Source organism: Harpia harpyja, chromosome 3, assembly GCF_026419915.1.
Source record: "Harpia harpyja isolate bHarHar1 chromosome 3, bHarHar1 primary haplotype, whole genome shotgun sequence".
Taxonomy (NCBI): Eukaryota; Metazoa; Chordata; class Aves; order Accipitriformes; family Accipitridae; genus Harpia; species Harpia harpyja.
In genome coordinates this window covers 71,475,268-71,496,507 of record NC_068942.1, presented here as the reverse complement: position 1 = coordinate 71,496,507, position 21,240 = coordinate 71,475,268, and the positions used below count along the sequence as shown (strand labels likewise).

General features: G+C 48.5%; 1 protein-coding gene across 1 annotated transcript; it reads right to left on the bottom strand.

Moving 5' to 3' along the window:
- Window position 1: 1 nt before the first annotated feature.
- Window positions 2-20,307, bottom strand: TNFAIP2 (TNF alpha induced protein 2). Its single transcript, XM_052783260.1, has 12 exons — window positions 20,258-20,307; window positions 12,911-13,262; window positions 10,303-10,930; window positions 8,541-8,655; window positions 7,159-7,284; window positions 6,220-6,320; window positions 6,032-6,130; window positions 5,715-5,838; window positions 4,660-4,782; window positions 3,608-3,763; window positions 2,347-2,468; window positions 2-1,929 (listed from the first exon to the last, which is right to left on the bottom strand). Exons 2-12 carry the CDS (start codon window positions 13,248-13,250, stop codon window positions 1,788-1,790), a joined length of 2,076 nt encoding a protein of 691 aa, XP_052639220.1. The 5' UTR covers window positions 13,251-13,262; window positions 20,258-20,307; the 3' UTR covers window positions 2-1,787.
- Between the last annotated feature and the right edge of the window lie 933 nt (window positions 20,308-21,240).

Here is a 21,240-nt window from a genome sequence, read left to right as displayed (position 1 = left end):
ATGAGATGTATGTCAAATATATATCTTTTATTATTCAACACTGAGACTGCAGTAGTGCTTAGAGGCTGACGTGTTGGACCTTGTTATACCAGATGCCATAAACACAGTGCACACAGCAGTCCTTGCTCCAGAGAGCAAGGAAAGCCATGCTATGAGACCCATACACAGCACAAACAGAGGGTGCCTCTGCTTTTCCAGCTTGTCTGTAGTCCAGTAAGAGGCTCCCTTCCTGGAACCAGTGGGTGACATTCACCGGAGCAGGCTGGGAGTAGTGGAAGAATTGGCCCTTTGAAGGAGTACATAGGACTACATGTGGCAACACAGTAAACAACAGCCAGAGACAGAATAAATGAGTGACTTTTCTAGCATATTTGAATACTGTTTAAATATAAACATTGCAAATTAATATCTCTAACTGAGAAAAAAAAATTGGATGCAAAAATACACCAATGGTATACTGCATATGCATATAAATACATTACATGGTTTGCACAGTCACTGTGTGTCTCCCTTCCGGACTGACTTTCTACAGCCTGATACAAAAGTTGAAACAGAGAAAAACCGAAGGGAAAGGTCTTCAACTAAACACATTGTTGTTTTGGCAAGTGATTTGCTTCCCAAAAAACTGGGCTGTAAAAACAAAACATAGTTTCACAACAGACCCATTTGTGTTTTCACATCATATCTACCTCACAGCAAGAGGGGAAAGAGTGAGCAAGAAAATGGTGACGCATACAGGGTGCTCAATACATTTTAATGGCATTTGAGACCAGTTCCACCACCCACCCAAAGCCTATGACTTTAATGGGGTCTGGAAAAGTCATTGCCTCAATAGGGAAGGCTTAAGCAACATCCAGAGTGCTTTACTAGATGCTGGGGCTTAGCCCACATGATCCATTCCAATAGGCAGCTTGCTCCTAACCCTCTGTTAGCGGGGTGCCACCCCAGTGCAGATGCACTGGATGGGGTCACTGCAGAGCAGCTGGTGGCTGCCGGGGGGGTCGGGCGCTCCCACCTCACAGAGGTGAAGGAAGCACACGCTGCCCTGGCCGGACTGCTGCTGGGGGCCCAGCCAGGGCTCTCCGGGGCCGGTTCGGAAACCTCGATGCCCCTGGGCAACGCTGCTGCATGGGGCAGAGCGCGCAGCCAAGGCCACTCCAAGCCCCAGATCTGGGGATGCTGCAGCGCAGGGGCACAGCGGGAGCCCTGCCGTGGCTGAGCAACAGCTCCTCCTCACCCGAAACCTGGTGCCTCTCCCATCAGCCTAATGCAGCCACCCCTGCCTGGCTCAGAGGAAGGCCGATGGGGTGCAAGCACGCTCACAGGGGACTTTTCCAACATCTCTAAATTTTGGCTTCATTTTTTGTTTCCCTCTGTTTCCTTAGAAGACAAAGAGCTACATAGGAGGTACGTGCTCAGTCTGAGCTAGCTGGGGAGCCAGTGACGTGGCCTTCGTGGCACCCTGTGAGGTAGACGGAGGTCAGAGCACCAGGGCAGTGTCCAGGCAGAGAACGTGGTGGCACCTAGGAGACCTTGGAGGGAGTCTGTGACTACTGTGAGGAGCAGCCCTGCTCCTTGCAAGCACTGCTCCACCCACGGGTGCCCCCTTTTCCCAGCTGTGCATGGAGGACAGTGATTCCTGTAAAGATGCTGAGCACCAGATTAGGACAAAGTGTTTTCCGTAGGAAAAGGCGGCAGCGTGCACTGTGCATCACTCCAGAGGATGGTCTCCATCCCAGGCTTAGCCCACAGTCCGGCACAAGGCGGGTGCCAAGGGGTGTCTTGGCCTAGGACACATTTATGTTGGAGAAGAGTGGGGCCCCGGGTGGCGTGGATGCTGTGCTGTCTGCCAAGTAGCCCAGGATGCTTTTGAGTTCACTGCGTGACAAATTGGCTTTGATGTACAGAAATGCTTCCAGGTGCCTTTTGCTGTGGAAGAAAAATGGGCAGGTGTTATCTCCTCCTGCAGATCGCCACGTGCCTGGTCCCTTGTGCCAGGATATGGCCCCCACCCCGCCATGGCACTGAGGTCCCTGGCAGATGCCAGGTCGGCATCTGGCTATCCTACATGGGACCCAGCACCATCCCAGGAGGCTTGGGGTAGGGTAGGGAATCTCCAAGACAAAGGAGAAAAGCAGACCAGAATTTGGAATATATAAATAGGCTTTTTTTAATATCTTATTTTGTTGTCCGATGGCACTGGGATTGCCACAGCCTGGCGGGCAGCCCCCACCTGTTTTTATAGACTCACGCTATATGAACCTCACCTATACTCATATCTGACTGTTTCCTGGCTCAGCTAAAATTCCATACGAGTATTTGCAAATCTGTTTCAGCGCCTCTTACCGGATATCTGGGTATGTCGTGGCGAGTGTTGCAACTTCAATTTTAATAGCACCTAAATCCTGAAGTCGGATTATTTCAGCCAGTTTGGGGAGCGCTGAATTCAGCCACGTGGCTTGAGAGCCCTGCCAGAAGAGAAAGCGGTCAGCAGGGCATCGTGGAGGTGCAAACCTCCACCCAGCCCAGGAGCTGTGTTTCACCAGGGGTGCTGCCAAGCCAGCTCCTGAGGCTGTTTCCTGGTGATGGAGAAGGACATGGCAGCGATTTTAGGTGCCTCACTGTTTTCAGTGATGTTTCTAGCCTGGACCAGCCTTGGAGAAATTGGATTAGTTTTGTGGTGGTTTTTAATCCTCTTACGCAAGTGGTATAGGGTTTGCCATAAGACTGAGGTTTCCGCATCCATCTCAACAAACTCTCTCTGCTCCTCCCTCAATCACGTTTTCCTTTCCTTGGGTTTCTATGCTGCCCAGTGTGTGTGTGAGGTCTGATGGGCAAGGTAATGCACTGCCACGTGCTGCTCTCCCCCAGCTCTGCACACAACCCTGCCTTTCGCATCTCCAGGCATTGCCAAAATCCTCTCCCTGCCCACTCAGGTAAAAGCCCCAACTGGACCTGTTTTCTGGTCATTGGATGTCCCAAGGCACCGGCTGGCTGACCTCCTGCCCACGCCGAGTGATGCTCAGGCTTGTTCCTTCTCCAGTCAGATGTACATGGGATGGTGGAGGACAGGGCTTGGCTTAGCTTTTTTGCAGGCATATTTAGGGGCGTGAAAGGAGGAAGGTGTTCTCAGAGGACAGAGAGGGGTCTTTCAGCCATGCCTCTTGAGGAGGAAACTCTTGTGTCCCAGAGACCCAGCACTGCCCATGCCAGCCCCTGCCTGACCTAAAAGCAGCAGAGTGAGGGAAATCAAGTGCGAGAGGGAAAAGTCAAAACCTAGACTCCACACAAGCTGTACTGAAACCAGAGCAGTGCAGTGTTTAGCTAAATCTTCTGACCCTATTAATATAAATCTTCAAAAGGCAACTGCTGTCCATGGGACAAAGGAGGATGAAATAATCACTCTCCATCCGGGGGAGGGCAGGCTGGTGGCAGGGGAGCCTTCCTGCCCACAGGCACTTGGAGACCTCTTTCTGTCTAAGGTCCTGCCTTCCAGGAAATTAAGCTGAGTTGGAAAGTTTAACAAGAGGCCCCATAAAATTTATTTTCCTGTTTTTCAGTGTGCCCATGCCCCGTGCTCTTGCGGATGCAGCGAGCACTCACGTACATTGCTGGTGCAGAAGGCTTCCAGGTCAGCAGCATTCTTGGAAATGTGTTGGGCCAGGTTTTGCTGTTGTGCTGGAGTTTTCAGGCTGACTTTCCTCTTCAGCAGCCTCACGATGTACTCTTTAACCAAACGGGCGTGGATCTTCTCCATGATAGCCTGTTGGGAAGGAGAGGGGGGGTCATCCATCTGTCTTTTGCTTGGGGACAAAACAAGCCATGTGTGTGGATGGAGGACAAAAACATCTTGGGTGCTCTAAGATGTGCCCCACCAAATGCCTGCTGCTGATCACACATCGGGAATGGTGCTAGTTGCCAACCTCCCCACCACTGGTTACGGGACATCCTAGATGCCGAGAATTTCTTTGTACTCAAACTAATGAAGTGTGGGAATTTCCAAGTGTTGTTTCCTTCTGGGAAGAGTTTAAAGCATAGAAAAGATCTCTGTGTGTTAGAGAAGTAACAGTACTCCAGAGAAACAGGAATTCATGCTGCTCCTCCTGTTCCTCTCTCTAATACATAAAACATCATAATTTTGTTTCATCTACTAAAAAGACAAAGGCAGGAAATCAAAGATTTTTTTATATAATGATGTTTGATATATACTCCAGCACTACTGAAAATGTGGTTGTGGCTCAGTTATCTGGGATTTGTCCCAGCTGCATCCATCTCCTCCAGTCCTTAGGGCAATCAAAGGAGCCATGAGACAGAACCATGCAATTGCATCCGTGCTTCAGGGTAGCTAAACCAAACCCATACATAAATAAAGCCTTATTTTTGGTAGTCCCTAAAGCATTTTCTCTACAGAAGGGGTGGTTTTCTCTGCAAACACTGCAGCAGAGCTACAGGAGTTTGCTTCTGTTGGAGAAGAGTGAGATTTATTTGGCTAATCTAAGTAAACTGCATGCTGATGGAAATCCTGCCTGAAAGGGCTCTCTGATGCCAGGCCAGCTCACCAGCTTAATACGGGTCAAGGCAACTCGAGTCGCAGAGGATCAGTGCTGAAAATGCAGCCTTGGCATCCCATAATCCCTCCAATATTTCTCTTGGACTTACATGGTAGAAAGGGTCCTTTAGGGTCCGGAAGTCTGAAATATGTTTGCTGGTGGTTTTAATGATCTCATTCATAATTTCATTGCTGGAGTCCCACTTATTTTCTGTAAACTTCTTATAAATTGGCTGAAAAAAGGGAAATCTGCTTAGTTCCCTCAAAACAAATTCTATGCACATGTATATTTAGCATTTCTATATGTACAGTATCCTACATAGCGACAGCGTGGTGTGCAGTCCTGTGCAGGGACATGTGACGATGACTTACAGGGACAGGGGAAGAGGGGGCTGTACTGGGTTTCTCATGATGAAGACGACTGAGGGCTTGAGAGGCTCATATTGGAGATGCTTTTTTTATTTCCACATTGTTAATGTTTTGCCCATACCATCTTGTCTGATTAGAGAATTATGGAACCATCAGGGAAAAACATGAATCATTATGAGACATTTTCAATCACAAGTTTTCTTGGCCACAGTAAATAAATATGAAAATAAAAAAAGCACCCCTGCTCTGTCATGCCTTCCAAAAGGCCCTACAGAGAAAGCAGGAGAGATTGTGGCTCAACATTCCTGACTCCTACGCCTTCTCCTCCACCACACTTCCTTAACTTAAAAGGCTTGTGTCATATATAAAAAAAAAAAAGAAAAAAAAAAAAAGAAAAAAAAAGAAAGAAGCCAAAAGTGCCTTTCAGGCCACCTTTATGAAGAAGCCAAAAGCTGCGTAATCGCAGTTCATGTCATTTGTGATTGCTTCCTACAGTTTGGAGTGTAAACTCTTGCAGGTTTAGACTCTCCCTCCTGCAGCAGTTATCTTGGATGTGATCAGCACATTCTACGTTCATCTGCACAGTAACGCCTATGTAGCTGCGCCCATTTTGCCTGCAGGCTCGAGGAGCAGCTTAAGGAGAGGTGAGCCTGAGTTTTCTGGCAGCGATGCCCTTCTGAACTTTGCTGCATTTCAATCAGAGATTTGGGCAGCCGATAGCACGGCAGGAGAACATTCCCAGCACTGGCACAGGCTGTGCCATGGGGCAGGAGGGTGTGGGTCATGGGTAGGGTACCTTCAGCTGGGCAAACAGCTGTTGAAGCAGCACATCAAAGCCGCTGTTTTCAATGTCGCCGAGAGTGCTGAGGATATTGGCTTTGTTGTAGTCCGTTTCTGCCATGTTTTTCTCTGTGTAGTCTCTGCAGGGAAATATCAGCAAGGTCAGAATAATCTGTCCTCAAAAGAGAGAGAGAGAAAAATTCAGAGGTCTCCAAACCTTCCTCTGCCGGCAGATGGACCTTCCTCTGCCCACTCTGGAGTACCTCCCCTCTGCCACATTGTTGTCCGTTGCCTGCAGAGGAAGGAGCAAAGCCTTTTCTTTTGGACCCTTACCTAAAATTCCAGCAATTGTTAATATTTGCAATCAGTATAGGCTTGTAGTATCTGTGCTTCTTGCTTTTCTCCTTAAAGTCTTCAAAAGCATCCTTGTAGCTGGAGGGGAGATGGGAAGAGGAGAGGCAGATGAGTGCGTGCCCCGGGTGGCCCTGCCAGCCCCGCTGCCTGACGCTGCCTTACCGCACCTTTTCAGGAAGGCAGGCAGCTCCTTCGACAGGCGATCCGACAGCTCCTCACCCACTGCCGCGCTGATCTCCTTGGCTCGCTTCTGGCCGCTGTAGATACTCTAACAAACAAACAGGATCAATTTTAAATGTCGCCTGCTCCAAAAAGGCCAGGTTTGCTGGTTAGAAAGGCTACAGATCCTTAACTGCGGTAACTGCACCCAGCTCTCCTGCATCCCCCCCCTGCGACTGAGCCAGGGACCGTGCAGAGCAGCTATACTTGTTTGGTGGGTTCAAGCCAATTTTGAACTCCATCTTCAAATGGGGACAGAAGTAAAGAAGAAAAAAGTGTTAAAGAAAGGCTATAAAATAGCTGAGAAAATGGGGAAAATGACACCTGGGGTTTTTTTGCTTTTTTTGCTGAATGTCATATGATTGCTTTAAAAAAAACAATTTAAGGACAACAATCTCAATATATGAAAGGTTTATTTTTTAATAATAAACTCTACTAATCCTCTGCAGCCAGAGGAGGGAGAGCATTGAGCGTGCGGAAAGGGCATGAGCACTTGGAGCGCTCTGCCCGTGACACTCTCCCTGGGAGCAAGCGAGGCAACAGCACCGTGCTGCTTCCTCGCTCGGCTAAACCTGCCTCTTGTCTCTCTGCTGTTACATTACCCAGCACCTAGTGGCTTGGTGTTGGCTGGGGGTGCAGAAGAGACTGCACAGGGAGAAACTAAGGCAGCTTTCCTGCTCGTTTTGCTTATAGAGGAGTTTGTTTCCAGCACATGGTAGACCAGGACCGTGCTAGACCGTGGGTATGGGCTCCCCTGTACCACCTACCTCTACTACTGCCCTACACAAGCGACTTGGTGTTCTGCTTTCCTGCATTGACCATAGTTGATCTCAAAGCCTAATATGTGCAGGATGCAATTGTTTATTTTTCATATATATCTGTATTACCTGGATAACAAATATTGCTAGTAGTTCACTCTGAAAATGCCCATTTAGTTTCTCTGGTTCTTTGTCTTCTTTCCATCTTTGAATTTCTTTATCTAAACATTTGCTCAGTGAATTTTTGATAGTAGCCTTTAGGGAAGGAAGAACAACAGCATTTACCACAAAGAGGATGTAGCGGCTCTTGCCTTATGCAGGTTTTACTCGCCCACCCACCATTTGTCTGGCTCAGCAGACTTTTTCCTTGGCCCTGGCTGAGAAATTAAGGCTCTTTGTCATGAGATGCCTTTCCCACCACTTCACGGCAGCAAGGACAACCCCCTCACAATATCCACCTATGCAATAGTGAGTTGAATATTTCAGGGTAGGAATGAAGACCAAGATCCACGTCCCTGCCTGCCACCCCACCACGTCAGTGGTGGTCTGGAGGGCAGGGGAGGGGAGCGGTGGATAAGAAGGTTACAGGCAGCTACGTGTGCCAGAGCCCAAATTCCCCCAGCCACGCATTGCCTGTGTGTCACACTCAGTGCTACCCTCTGGGCCTTGTTTTGCAATCGCTTTTCATGAGCCCTTCTGATGTCTTACGAGCGTTGGGAAGTGAAACAAAATGTTCTCAGGTTTTCTCTGCCCCAACCCCTCTTGTGTGCACACTGTGCAGCAAGGCTTTGGAAATGGTCTGTACGGTGGCTGGCATATATTTCTGATCTCCAGGTGCCTTGTTCATGCGCCTTGCAGCCCTCACACCCACCACTCCCATATGCAAATCATCACAGGCTACAGCTAAACCTGGAACTTGTCTTCTCATTTTCTGGGAATTCCAGCCCAAAATGCCAAAAGCCCTAAGATCTGGGAGTACTGTAAAAGTTGCTTCTTGTTTCCATTAAGGCAAGAGTGATCCAAAAAACAGAGCAACTGTTATGTTCTGCAGAACAGGCAATTCTCCATCAAAGAAACAGATTTTTCAAGACCAGACCTGTATGCTTTGCGCTCACCCAAGGTCTGGCACTGCTGCAGAGACCAGAAGTAATTCTGAATCCATCATCTGTGAGAGGGAGCATAAATCCCTCTGGGGATTTAACAGATAACCGGAAAATTACCCATAAAGATTTGTTGTTGGATTTTTCCCCACCTTCCTACCACAAGGTTTGCAAGAACAGAGCAGTTCTTTTCTGATGGCTCACAGGGCTATCAAGTTCGCTCTGCAAGTCCCATCTAGCAGCAAGCCGACCTGTCCCCCCAAAAGAAACAATAGCATTCTTGCTTTTGCTTCTCTCTGGAAGGGTGTGTGGCTCACAGGTGAGAAGTATGTGTGCAGGACAAGTCAGAGCTCCTCTGAGGGGTCATATGGGAGTAGTAAAGGGAAGAGGGGGGACTGAACAGATTCTCACCTCTTCACTGTCAAGGTATTTCTTTTCAAGCTCTTTGCTCAGACTTGATGGCAAAAGGCTTCCAAGCTTAACTTTTTCCAACTCCTCGGCTAAAACATGATCTTTTCTCATATCTCTGGAATGAAAAAGCCAAACAATCACATTTTCCAAGGGCAGTGTAATGCAAGACAGCTGTTGATGAAAATCACTGACGCTTTTTAAGGCTATCAGTGAAAAAACAGATGGAAATGTACATTGTCCTTAGTCCAGGCAGGACTCGGAGGAGTTGAATCTGTGCCGGGGTGAGACCTGTGAGGGTGGGAGCCCAAGCAATGCTGGAGAATGGAGTCATGTTCTGCCGAGCTCCTGAGCACCGGCCACTGAGCTCTGGTGGGGATGGGGGACCTGAAGCATCTAGCCCCAGGACACGACCTCTCTCCATCTATAGAGGTGGTCAGATGAAAAGCTGGCATTTTGTGGCTAATTGGGAATGCAGTGGGTGGTTTCATATCTTGCTGTCATGTCCCCACCACATGCTGGCTGAGCCAGGTGCTCCTGAGCAGCTTTGAGGGAAGGGACCTGCCAGCCGTGGGTGGCTCAGGCCAGCACTTGGTTTGGGGGGGCTGATTTGGAAGCAGCCTCTCCTTCTGGAGCTGCAGAGAATAACCCTGAACATCGCCTGAGCCCCGTGTTTGCACATCACCCAGCTCCACATGGGTACACCACCGTGCTTCCCACACATGGGCTGTTTCTGATATGACACTGGAAGCTGGGGCCAGGCTGTTGTGCAACCCTCCTCCTCCTCCTCTTCCTCCTCCTTGCTGCTCCCTTCACTGCCAGCTATGGAGACGGTGGTCCCTCAGCAGACACCTGGATGTGGTCTCTGGGAACACACTGCAAAGCAGCCGCTGCCGTGGCCAACACCGTCCCCAGTACCAGGCTGCGCTGCTGTGGCTGAGCCGTGCTCCTCGCAGCTACTGATTTCCAAACACACGCTGGTTCAGGCCTGAATATCCTGACCTAGAGCACAGCGCTGGCTCTGGAAAACTTCCAGCATCAACACTGACTCATTATACTCTGCCAGTGAAACATGAGAAGGAAAAAGTGGAGGTGAAGATTGAATGGCTTTAGAACAACAGAAGAAACACTGCTGGTGTATTTACTGGTTTTCACCTAAGAAATGAGAGCTCTCAATTCTCCATCCAGTACTATAAGCCACAACAAGGAATATTTTCAGTTCTATAACATACAGGGCTTGTGAGGATGAAGGGTGACCCTTGGCTGATGATGTCCTCTCACAGGGATGCACCCTTTGGTTGCCTAACTGGGAGGAGAGCATAGACTGCGGGTAACACCTAAGCAACACCCTCTATGCCCAGGATAATTGTTATCTCAGGTTGTTCTATTTATTGGCTGCTGTCTGGTCCAGAGGGCTGAAATTCCCAAATTTTCCAAGAATTAGTTCAGGTCTGCAACTGGAATAGAGATCAGGGCAATGAACCTGTCCAATTTACGCCAGAAGTGAAGCCCTAAACATCTGTGTGTATGTCTGTTGCCCAGAAGCCTGAATGGTGGGGTTAGCCCATGGTTTACAGACTAGCTTCCTTGAGTGTGTCCCTTCCAACTGTCCTGGCCATCAGCACGATGCCAGTGACACCAAAACCTAGCCAGGTGCCAGACTGCATCGCAGTGATAGTGATTCATAAATCAAGCAAATGCCTGGTTTTGCAGTCAATGAACCTGTGCTGATCACCAGGGGTAAACGTGTAAAAGTCTCACTTACTTTGGATATATGTTGTGCACCCATGAGAGGAGAAGGTAAATATCCTTGTCTTCCAGGTGAGACTCAGCATTTTTCTTTGCCTGGGATGCAAAATAATTGTGGTAGAGTTCTGCATATGTGCTGAACACATTAAACTCAGGGGGATAAAGCTGTTTAATGTACTTTACAACTACTGTCAAATCTTCTTTCATTGTCTTTCCCATGTGCAGGAGGTTCTGGCCAACTGTGGAGAGGTTCTCAGTTCTAGAAGTATGGCTTGTGTCCTTCATTCGAGTCTCTACTGACTCCTTTACTGTAGCCATCCAAAGGTCTTTCCATTTTCTAGGTCTAAACTGCATGTTTTGGTCAGGTGGATTCTCTGACGTGTAGCTCTGATCTTCTTTCTCCTGCTCTTTCAGTACCTCTACAGCCTGCTGCAGCAGTTCTGGGTTTGTTTTTGCTAGCAGTATGGAGTCTTTCAAGATGCTGAAGACTTTGTGCTTCAGAACTTCGTAGACGGACTCAACGTCTTGCTGGCTGATGTTCAGTCCCTCCTCACTTTTGCTAGACAGGCTCTTCTCCAGGACAATCAGATGCTGAGCAGCATCACAAAGCTTTTGCTCTTCAAGGAGTTCCATGACTTGTTTGACTGGTGAAAAAAGAACAGCCTTTCTTTACCCAGTAGTGAAGATTTGAATTTCTGTTTTTTTTTAAAAAATGATGGCTCTGGAATACTTTTTTAAAAAAATGTTTTTAATTCTATAATGTTAGATCTTAGGCTCCTTCACCATATAGAAAATCCTTCTGTTTATTTAAATATCAGGTTATTTCCAGCTTGCCTCTAAGTGGGGAAACGGAAATTTAAATACCCATCACCAATGTGTTACATATGGACAGCTATTCATGAGCTACCTGTATTTTTTTCCCTAAATTTAGATTTGTGGAGTTTTATTTATTTATTTATCTATCTATCTATTTATTTATTATCCCCCTTCCCATTAATATGACCTCAAGTCAGAAGCATGGCTTTAGAAAAAGTGTAGATGGAAAGATGTAGCTAAATAAGATGTGCTAGAGGAAATACCACATGGGTGTTCCAGAAATAGGTTGGCACAATCTGACCTGTGAAATATTTTTGGAGGACATATTTAGCAGGCAAGATAAATACAATTGAACTATTTTATCTGAACTACTCGATATGGTGCAATCTGGGAAATTATTAGTTAAACTGGAGAAGTTATACCCCAGAATAAGTTTTGTTAGGTGTGTAAGGTTTGTATGGAGAACCCTGGGTGGAGAAAGCTTACATTATTCATGAAACTCATCTTACTTCATATTCTCCTTGGAGACTGTGGCACAAAAGCTGGGAGTGCCCTATTGGCATCTGCTGATTACACAAAGTTCAGAGACATTATCGAAACTGAGGGCTTGGTGTGTGATACAGGAACAATGGGATAACTTGAATAGTAAATGGGCTGAAATTTAATAGCACAAAGTATAAGATACAAATTCAATAGAACAAAGGTTACTTAGTAACAAATAGGATTTTCTGCTGCAGGCTGGATGTGAATCAGCCTGAGATGGAGGAAGAAGAGAGATGCCTGGAGAATTAGTAAATCGTTACTGTGAGATGATGGTGAAAATGTCAGATATGACCCCAGGATGTATCCAGTGAGGAAAGTCCAGCTAAGATAGGAAAATAGTAACATATTGTACCCGGCATCGATGGTATCTCATCTGGAATATTTTCTGCAATTCTGGTTGCCTTATTTCAAAACAAGACATTGGGAATGGGGAAACGTGGCAGTCAGAACAAAGGCACGAAGGGCCTGTTTTCAGCAGACTCGGTTCATTTAGCTGAGCAAATTCAAGGCCGAGACGGAAAACCACCAGTTAGGGAAAACATTTGACACATGGAGAAAGAGATGCCGACTAGCCAGGTAAAGGCTTGCCTGGAAATGAAATAATTTGTACTAAATCAGTGAGACTTTTTAAGAGGCCCCAGTAAAGAAGGTAGGACTAAAAAATGAACTTATTTTAAGGTATAGCTTGCTAAGTTTATGAATCAGGTAACAAGATGTGTCACCTGAGGTGGCAAGTGAGCCTTGGAAGTGCCGAAGGACATTTCTATCTCCAGTTCTGGGTTTCACTGAGCAGATATTTTTCTACCTCTCTAAGCACCCTGCAGGGACAGTGCCCATGACTGGAGGAACTGTATGTTTATATATCAGCCCCGGGAAAGACCTACGCATGCTGCTCACTGCTGTCCCTGAGGGAAGAGGAGATTTCACAGGGTGGTAGTTTCATGGAGGAACAGAGCAGAGAGGTAAGCTTTGGTTTCTCACCCACCCACAGATCTCTGTGCCCCCCATGAGAGGTAGAAATAAGTTTCGTTTTGGACAGAAAACCTGCAAACTGGCAGTTTCTCAAGGAGTGTGCCCTTGGTACCAAACGACTAGGACTTGAGGTCATGTCTCCCTCAACCCATGTTTCCTCAGGCTCCTTGGCCAAGTCACTTCAGTCTGTTGGTGGCCTTGTTTCTCAAGGGGACAATTCTCCACCTTGTGCAGCCCCTCTAGAGGTAACTATGGCCTATGAGGTGGTGCAAGGAGGATGGAGGAGCACTTACCACTGGGTGGCTTGATCTTTTTCATTTTCTTAAGTGCATTCGTAAGGATTCCCTTTATTCCTTTCTTCCCCTTTTCAGGGCTGTCCCCAGCAGAGGTGCAGCTCCCATTGCTCGTGATGGAAGATGCACGTGAGGGTCTGCAGGCTGCCTCTGGCCTTTCACTCATCTTCTCCTGGTCCCTGGACCAGATCTCGTCTCCAGAAGGTTCAGGACAGGCAGGGACTTGCTCAGCTACTGATGTCGAAGGGTTTTCAAGCTGCCTGTTTGCACCAATGCAACCCTCTGATCCATTGCGTATTCCAATAGGACCACTTTGGAAAAAAGGTAACAATTTCATCATTTTCCTTCTAGCCTGTAAATTTCAGAAAGAACTGGTCAGATTATAACAGTTTTTGCATAAAAACTACCACGGCACAATGTGGCAAGGTGTATTCCCACTAAAAAAACCAAATGCTGGAATGAGTTGTCCCTGTGTGGGGAGCGCTACACTTGTCTGGTATAAGGACAGCTCTGCAGGATTGCTCCTGAGCAACGTCACCTCAGGTAACTGAGAGGACGGAAGCAGCTCTCTGGTCTAATAAATAACTTAGAGAAAATTGATGAGTGATTTTAAGGGTGATTCAGATGGCCTGATTGGAGACCTTGAGCTTGTCTGGATACGGGAGAGCAGGGCTCTCCCACGGGATGCTGTGGGAGTACGGACGTGAGCATGGATGCTGCACACGAATGATGTGGGTGAGTGGGACAAGCGTCCTGTGGCTATTCAAAGCAACCACAAACTCCCATACTTTTATATGGCATCAGGATTAATTCCCACCTTCCTCAGGGCCTGATTTTCTGATCTCTGCTCATTTGGCTGCAGATCTGTTTGTGGAAGCACCCATTTAGCTTATTGCACAATGAGTCTGCAATTACAGCATGAAAATGAGATGAGCCTACCAAGCCAGGTATGCGTCAGTCTTTGCTGAGCACAAGTCCTGCTGGTTTAAATGTGTCCCCATTTAAGTCAGTAATAAAATCCTTAGCTTTATTGAGGAGAGCTCCAAAAGAAGGTGGCTGAGAGTTCAAAAACATTAGGGATGTGAAAAACATGGTTGAAAGGATGGGAATGTGGGAAGCACAGCAGTATCTCCTGATATGAGCATCATGAGGCTTATCACTTTAGGCCCAAAAATCCCAGTCAGAAGCATGGCTTCAATGCTCTACGTGCTGCCTGCATCCCTACGGTGGCAGACACAAGCTCAGGGATGCATTCAGACCCTTCAAACCCACTCACAGTCTACGTAATCTCATCTTCAAAACGGTCCCAGGGTGACTACGGCATCCCAAGACAAGGCAACTTCAGCACAGCTTGTTGCAACTTCAGTGTGACTTGGGTATTTTCAAATACCTAGGAGCAATTGTTGTCCCATCTGTTTATGTTGAAATGTGGGCCTGTAATGCGGGCCGTGGCTTGTGCAGAAAGAAATGCTAGTGAAATGGGGGGGTGGAGGGGGTAAGGTTCTGATAGCAGGGACTAACCAGATTGGACTTTTGCCAGGGCTGCTAAATTAAACTGGTGCCAGGGCTGCTGCATGTCCAGAGCAGTCCTCGTCTGGCTGAGGGGGAAATAGGAACAAGGCATGAGGATCAGGGTGGTTTAGCCTTGTTTAAACAGACATTATCCTGCCAGAGTCCTGCTCTACCACCAACACTCCTGCGCTACAAATAATTAACAATAGAAATTTGTTATTGTAACAACATCTTTTTAGAATTTATATTTAGAAGTATTTATGTACATGTATCATTTAATATATTGCTATATATTTATTTGCATAATTCTATTCATTTATATAATGATTATAACTATGTAATTATTGTAAATAAAGTGACTCGTAGTTTCCAATCTTTGTTCTAACAACACTTTTTTTTAAGTGACATTCTGGGAGACCGCTGCACTTCTGTATGAAGAAGTCAGGCAAGTTTTGGCTTACTTGTACTGCGTAAGGGCAGAAGAATTAGGCTTTAAATAAAGGAAGAATTTGGCTTCAGTTATAAGGCCACAATGGCATGATCTTCAAATACCCTTGTTAAATTTATACTGTTGATAAGCATCACGCTGATACAAACTGTAATGCTTATTTCTGGGCAAACCGGTTGGAAGACTGTGGTTTTCGTTTTAATTGTGATTGCTCCTGCTGGCTCCCGGCAGCTTGGAGAGTTCCGACGCATCAGGTTAGTGGTAGCAGCCAGGTGGAGCAGTTACAGCCTGACACGGCTGAAAGCTTTCCTTCTCCATGCTTCGGCTGCCAGGTCATGTTCAGGATTAGTAATGCTATTGCTTCTAAAACACAATGAAGATGAAAACTCATTCGGGAAGGAGAGAAAGGGGGGTGTGTGTGCACAGTCTGGCTGGCTCTCAGCTACACTGGTGGTCTGTGACCTGGGACAAAGCGCAAAGGTAAACCTAAGGTTCTTCTATGGTTGAGCGGGACGGCAGTGGCTGCCAGAGGCGTTGGGTTGCTGCGCTGGGTCGTTGTGTTGGGTTGCTGCTGAGCAGAGCCCTTGTCTCCCAGGGCTGCGGGGTCGGTTGCACGGGCGAGCGAAGGGGGCTCAAGCACCAGAGCTGCCCAGCGGCAGTGAGTCATGGCTCAAGCTACGCACCCACTTCTTCCCCTAGCACATTTACTGGGCGGGGAGGGAGGAGAACCCCCTGCGGTTCACTCTGGCTACTCTAGTCAGGATGCCCCACTAGAATCCTAAAAACGGTGGAAATGAGCTCCTTTTTGTTACTTTTCCATTACAAAAAAAAAAAAAAATCATGGTAACAGGCTTTCTCTATAAGCATTTGGGACTTTCCTAATTTTTGTAGGGCTATTTTCCCAGCCTGCATTTCCCAATACAATGCTGTGTTTAGAGTCATTCTGCCAAATCCCTTCCTTCCTGTTTATTCAAGCACAGACTCAGCCGCCGAGTCCTTCTTCTCTCTCCTATTATTCCAAACAAAGCATTTATTGTTCCTTTTTTTTTTTGGTTTCTAAACAAAGAAAGTACCTCTCCCTTTCTTATAGCTAAAGATGACTTTCAGAGTCTTTTGTTTTGATGAATGACAGCCAGAAAGGTGGATTTCAAAATGGTTTTGCTTCTTCAATACTAAGATGAATGTCATGTATCTTTGAAAACCATTGAAATGACACTACACATAGAAGAGTCTGTAAGGGAAAGACTAAGCTGGTTAAAAGCCTAGTTTTTAACATCTGGCAGAACTTTGTCCTGGTAATGCTCTGAAAGGGCCAGGCACAGGGGCTGGCGGTGCCCAGGAGCGAAGCAGGTAGCTGGGCATGTGCTGCCGGGGGCTGCAGCCTGGGTGAGCCCCTGCGGTCCCTCTGCAGAGCGCACCGAGCCATCGTCTGCAGCGCATCCCTATGCCCTGACCTGCCTAAAGAAGTCCCACAGCCGAATTAGAAGAAAGATAATATCAGCTCCAGCATTTTTGTCCAGGGGCTGCACATGAGCAGCATATGAACTGTTGGCAATATTGGCACGTTAGGGTGTGCTTTTTCATCTTGAGCTACTAAACAGTGAAGGAGTTAAACATCTGAGTAAGGCTGTCAGTGCAATAGCTACCATGCTCACTCATATTTGGCCAGCTTGAATGTTCGCCCAGCATTCATCAGTTTGCCACTGCTTGTTTGCATATGTTTGTATCTGCAGCAGGAAATACCAGTAAACTCCAGCTCCCAGTTCTACCTTGAAATGCAGCCTCAGACACTTATGACAAGTAGTACCAAAACCTCCCCCTCCATCTCTTCTCTTATCATTAGATGACCAACCACTTACTGTAACAAACGCCTATAAGAAAATTCCTATAAGAAACTTTCTTATAGAACCCCCCCCCCCCCACTTTCTACAAGAAACACTCAGCTAAAAAGAGATGGCACTGGTTACGGCTGGAGGCCACGGGCGGGAGATGCTGTGCCAGCACTGCTCCTTGTGCCCTCCCCAGCATCCGCTCCTGCCCGCTGCGGCAGACAGGACATGCCAGGAGCTCGACTCTGGCTCGGATGGCCATGGGCTGCTCCTGTACGCCTGTGTTCTGCTCACAAATCAAAGCTTGTTAAAACTCCAGCAGGCTTCTAATTATTTTAGCAGTTAACGCTTTGGGAAATGCTGAATCATTTCCCAGGCACAGAGCTAAAATTCAAGTCTTGGGAAATGTAATGATTTAAGGTCAAGACTTGACATAGATCCCAAGTCCCTATTATTACTAATTTACTGTTAATTTACTGTTATCGTCATCATCACCATCCTCATTATTATTTTGTGGCACTATAGTTTGAGCCAGGGGAGTCTTCAGCTCCAATTATTTTTGATGTAGTATATTCAGCTTACGGTTTCCAACCAGAAGAGCAGCACAGCTCGCATAGCATCCTCTGCTACCCTATACAGAGGCCCTGTACCATTAGGACAGCGGTGCTGTTGGCTGCTGGCATGCCAGAGAGGGACCCAGCGAACTCTCCGCATGGTGCCGATCATGGCGTGTACGCCCAGGCTGGAGCTTTTCCAGGGTGGGCAGCAAGGGCAAGGGAAACGCCTGGAGCAGAGCCACGACACAGGACACAACCCAGACTCTGGGCATGGTGGCTTCCTGTTTTCTCCTTTTCCTCCTTGAAGGAAACGGCTTTCCAACCGCACACTTAGGAGTAAGCTCATTTGTGAGGGGCGGCTCATGGTGTGCCAGAGAGCACTCAGGGAAAGAGATTTATTAATTACCCCTATTCTGAATTTTTTTCCTGTTCTTTTTCTTGACTGGTTTTTCCTGAGCTGCTGCCAGTATTAACAAGCATTTGTTTGGATTTTCAGTCCTCTCCAGCCTGCTGACATCCTAGGTCACAGGGATTTATCTTGTTTTAATGGAAATCCCCCCCACTCCCACAGCCTCTCAGAAATCCAGAGTTATTTAGCAAAGTTTGTTCTCTGCATTTGCATCAGCCTTTTCTCCCCCCACCTGCTCCCCACGGAAGTGGGGTCACCTCTGCTCACATGAGAAAATTGCACTTGGTCAAACCATCTTTTGAAGCGGCAAAGCAGTGCAGCCAGTCTGAGTTCAGTGTACCTCAGACTATGCAGTGACACATAAATAAGCTGCTAATAAATCAAAGCAAAGAGTCTACAGAGGTGCCAGCCCTAATCTTTGCAAGTTGGGAAGCCCTCCTAGGAGGTGGGTTTTTTCCTATCAATTCTCTTTAGCTGGATTGGGTACTGAATGGAGACACCATGAAGCTGGGGGCTCTCACTTGGCTCTGCCTGGGAAATCACAGTCCACAGATGAGCTGGGCCACCAACAGCCCCACCTTGAAATTTTACTGTGCTGCTCAAATCCATGCTCCTGTCCGGGGACCCCTACAGGACACCCACCACCCCATGTGGTCCAACACCACCTTGATGGTGGCCAAGCTCTGCTCCTAATGGGGTCAAAAGCCGAGGGGAAACAAAACCTATGTCTCCAGCAAAGAAGTCAAGGCAGGAGCAGAGCCTCCCTGGGGTACTCGATCCATGTGCTTTAGCAGTGCCAGGCACCCCCATGGGGCTGGGGGTGATGGAGGACCCAAGGGACCTAGAGGAATGGCAGTGGCAGACCAGGCAGAGGATCCCCAGTCATGTCACCTGGTGCGAGATGCTTTAAACCAGCACTAAACCGTGTTACCACCTGTCTGGGGAACAGTGTAGATAGAGTTACTCAGTGCCTTGGTCATTTTTAAATGAGAATTTGGTTTCCCTAAATTGCTGAAGCACAACTGAAAACGGTCTGTAAACCAGCGCCTCCTGTTGTTAGTGAGAATTTTTCAAATAGCGAAAGAGAAGAGAAAATTACACACAGATATTGTTATTGGGAAAGAACAGAGAAAACGCAGTGTAATATGCTCCTTTTACTTCTCACTTCAGATCTGGGCAGTATAATTTTAAACTGCTGCTGCTGAAAGAGAAATCAGCTGCTGCCGTCTAGGATTTTGTTTTCATATTACTATTCCCAAATCAAAATCCTGCATTCAGGCCCGGAATTTGCAAAGTTCACTGCTAGAGCTAACAGTGACTGAGAAGACACACAAAATCCCCAGGAGCCAGACCTAGAGTTCCTGGAGCGCTCGCCTCTGCCAGCACTTTCAGACTCTCTGGCTTTCCAGGCCTCTTTTTACAGAGAGGGTGACTGAAGCAAACCCAAACCTGAGTTTTCCAAAGCTCTCTGCTCCCATTCGATCGGCTCTATCGGAACTGGCAAGCCTCAAAGTCCCTCGGCAGGGGCAGGCAGTTGAATGCCTTGGAGAATGACTGTTTCTTCAGGTTTTCTGCTCTGAACTTGGGTATGATGGTGAGGGACCACGGCTTCTAGATCAGCCATATGCTCCAGTCACAGAAAGTCTCTTCCTTACTTTGCAGCAGCCTCAAGAAGAAATCCTACTTTAAACATGCTGAGGATCCTAACCCTGAGGTTGAACCCTTCACTTTGTGCCTGCAGACCTGATGCAGTGGATAAGGGGCGGCTGCCCAAGGATAGGAGGGAATTTTGACAGGCTCTTCAGTGCTCTGGGAAAAGGCAGGTCCTAGGGGCAGTGGGACTTCCCTGACTAGGAAAAAAAATAGTCACAAAATGGCGAGCATGGCAATGCAGAAATGTACCAGCTCAGTGCAGTGACCCTGGCAGGGTGCAGGGCACAGGGGCTGCCTGGGACCATCCAGGATCCAGGCACTGAAATGGTGTTTTTCCAGTGCCATGGGGCTGAGTGAATCATAACCCAATTATTTTCCTGTGATTTGGGAGAAAACCACTTCCTTCCGAACAGAGACAAAGAGGAGGGGGCGGGAAGTGCCACGCTGAACCTGGATCCCAGTGCCTGATCTGGGTTTAGGATGCTTCGGTGCCCAAGACCTACGTCCAGCTTTTGGGGAAGGGGTTGGGGGGGTCGGGGGGACAGCAACAGGAATCACTGCTCGCAGCCTGTGTTCGTGCCCTGAAATTTGGGGGATAAGCAACAGAAATCGGACGCAGCTGTCAATGCAATTGCCAGACATATTCTCGCCGTCCCCAGCCCCGGGATGTGTCTGGAGCTGCTGTCCGTCTCGCAGCAGTTCGATTTATTCTCTATTCCGGCAATGACAAGGTGGGGCTGAAATCTTTGTCCGCGAATCCATCGTTTAGCACCTTCCACTTATTCCTCCCCTCTCTCGGACCCGACAGGGAGCCTTGATGCTCGCTAGCCTTGCAACAAGTGAGCCGGCAGGGAGAAGCGGGAGAGACACCGGCCCTACGGGGAAGGAAGGGGAAAGGCCCGAGCTCCGCAGCACGGACAGGCGGCACGAAGGACTTACTCTGCGGCGGCGGCGGCTCCCGGGCGGGCTGGCGGGGCGGCGGCGGGCGGCGCTGGCTGCGGAGCCCCGGGGCAGCCCGGCTATAAGGGGAGGGCGCGGAGGCGGAGACCCGGCCGCGCAGGGAGCCCGCTGGCTGGGGAAACTCCGGCTGCGCCTCCCCTCCCCAAATGGGCTCAAGCCAAAGGGAAGCGAGAAATCCCCTCCGACGGGGGAGAAGAAGTCCCCGCGGAGCGGGGACGGGGGGACGGGGGGACGGCTGGCCCCGGGGGTGGGGGCTTCTGCCCCGGGTTGGTCCCTGCCGGGGAGCTGAGCCCCAGCGTCGTGCCCTGCCGGACCGGTGGATGGGGCACGGCGGCACCCAGGCCTCGCTGCCGCGGGGGGTTGTATATGTGATGTGTCCCATTGCAGGCTTGGGAAGGCACCGTTAGGGATGGGGCAGGTGCCTCCAAAAGCTCTGCTCCCCGAGCAGGGTACTGCCACGGGCGGGCTGGCAGGGATGAGGTGTGTGCCCGAAAGCACAGCCGGCCGTATCGGGGTGCTGCGTTGTGCCCAAGGCGAAGCGCCTTCCCCAGAGCAGGGCTCGCTCCCAGGAGCCACTAATATCATCAAGCACCTTCAGTACAGCAGGTTGAGTCCCTGCCTCGGCACCGGGAGACACAGGCTCCCTTCCTCACCCCAAAGCCTCTGAACCTGTATCTTCCACTTGCAGAAGGGACATTTGTCTTCCTGATTTCTGTCCCTGATTTCCTAGGCACCTGCATCCCTGGCCGTGGAGGTGTGGTGAGCCCGTTACACTGGGGAAGCGTCCGTGCTGCCACGGCAGGGGAAGGCTGGAGGACAGCCAGGGGATGCCTGGGTGACAGCAATGGGTGTGGGGGGCCTTTCTGCACCCCTCTGGGTGAGATCTGGGCTGAAGCAGCTGCCCTGGAGGCAGAAAATCAAAATATTGTGGTCCTGCAGAGTGTACCTCCTCTCTCCTTTCC

Excerpts from the sequence above, each read along its gene's own strand:
- TNFAIP2 (XM_052783260.1), bottom strand. The coding sequence starts at position 13,250 with ATGATGAAATTGTTACCTTTTTTCCAAAGTGGTCCTATTGGAATACGC. Across the intron at positions 10,931-12,910 it reads AAAGATCAAGCCACCCAGTG|TCAAACAAGTCATGGAACTC; the intron begins GTAAGTGCTCCT and ends TTTTTTCACCAG. Across the intron at positions 4,783-5,714 it reads AGCTGTTTGCCCAGCTGAAG|CCAATTTATAAGAAGTTTAC; the intron begins GTACCCTACCCA and ends CCCTTTTTTCAG.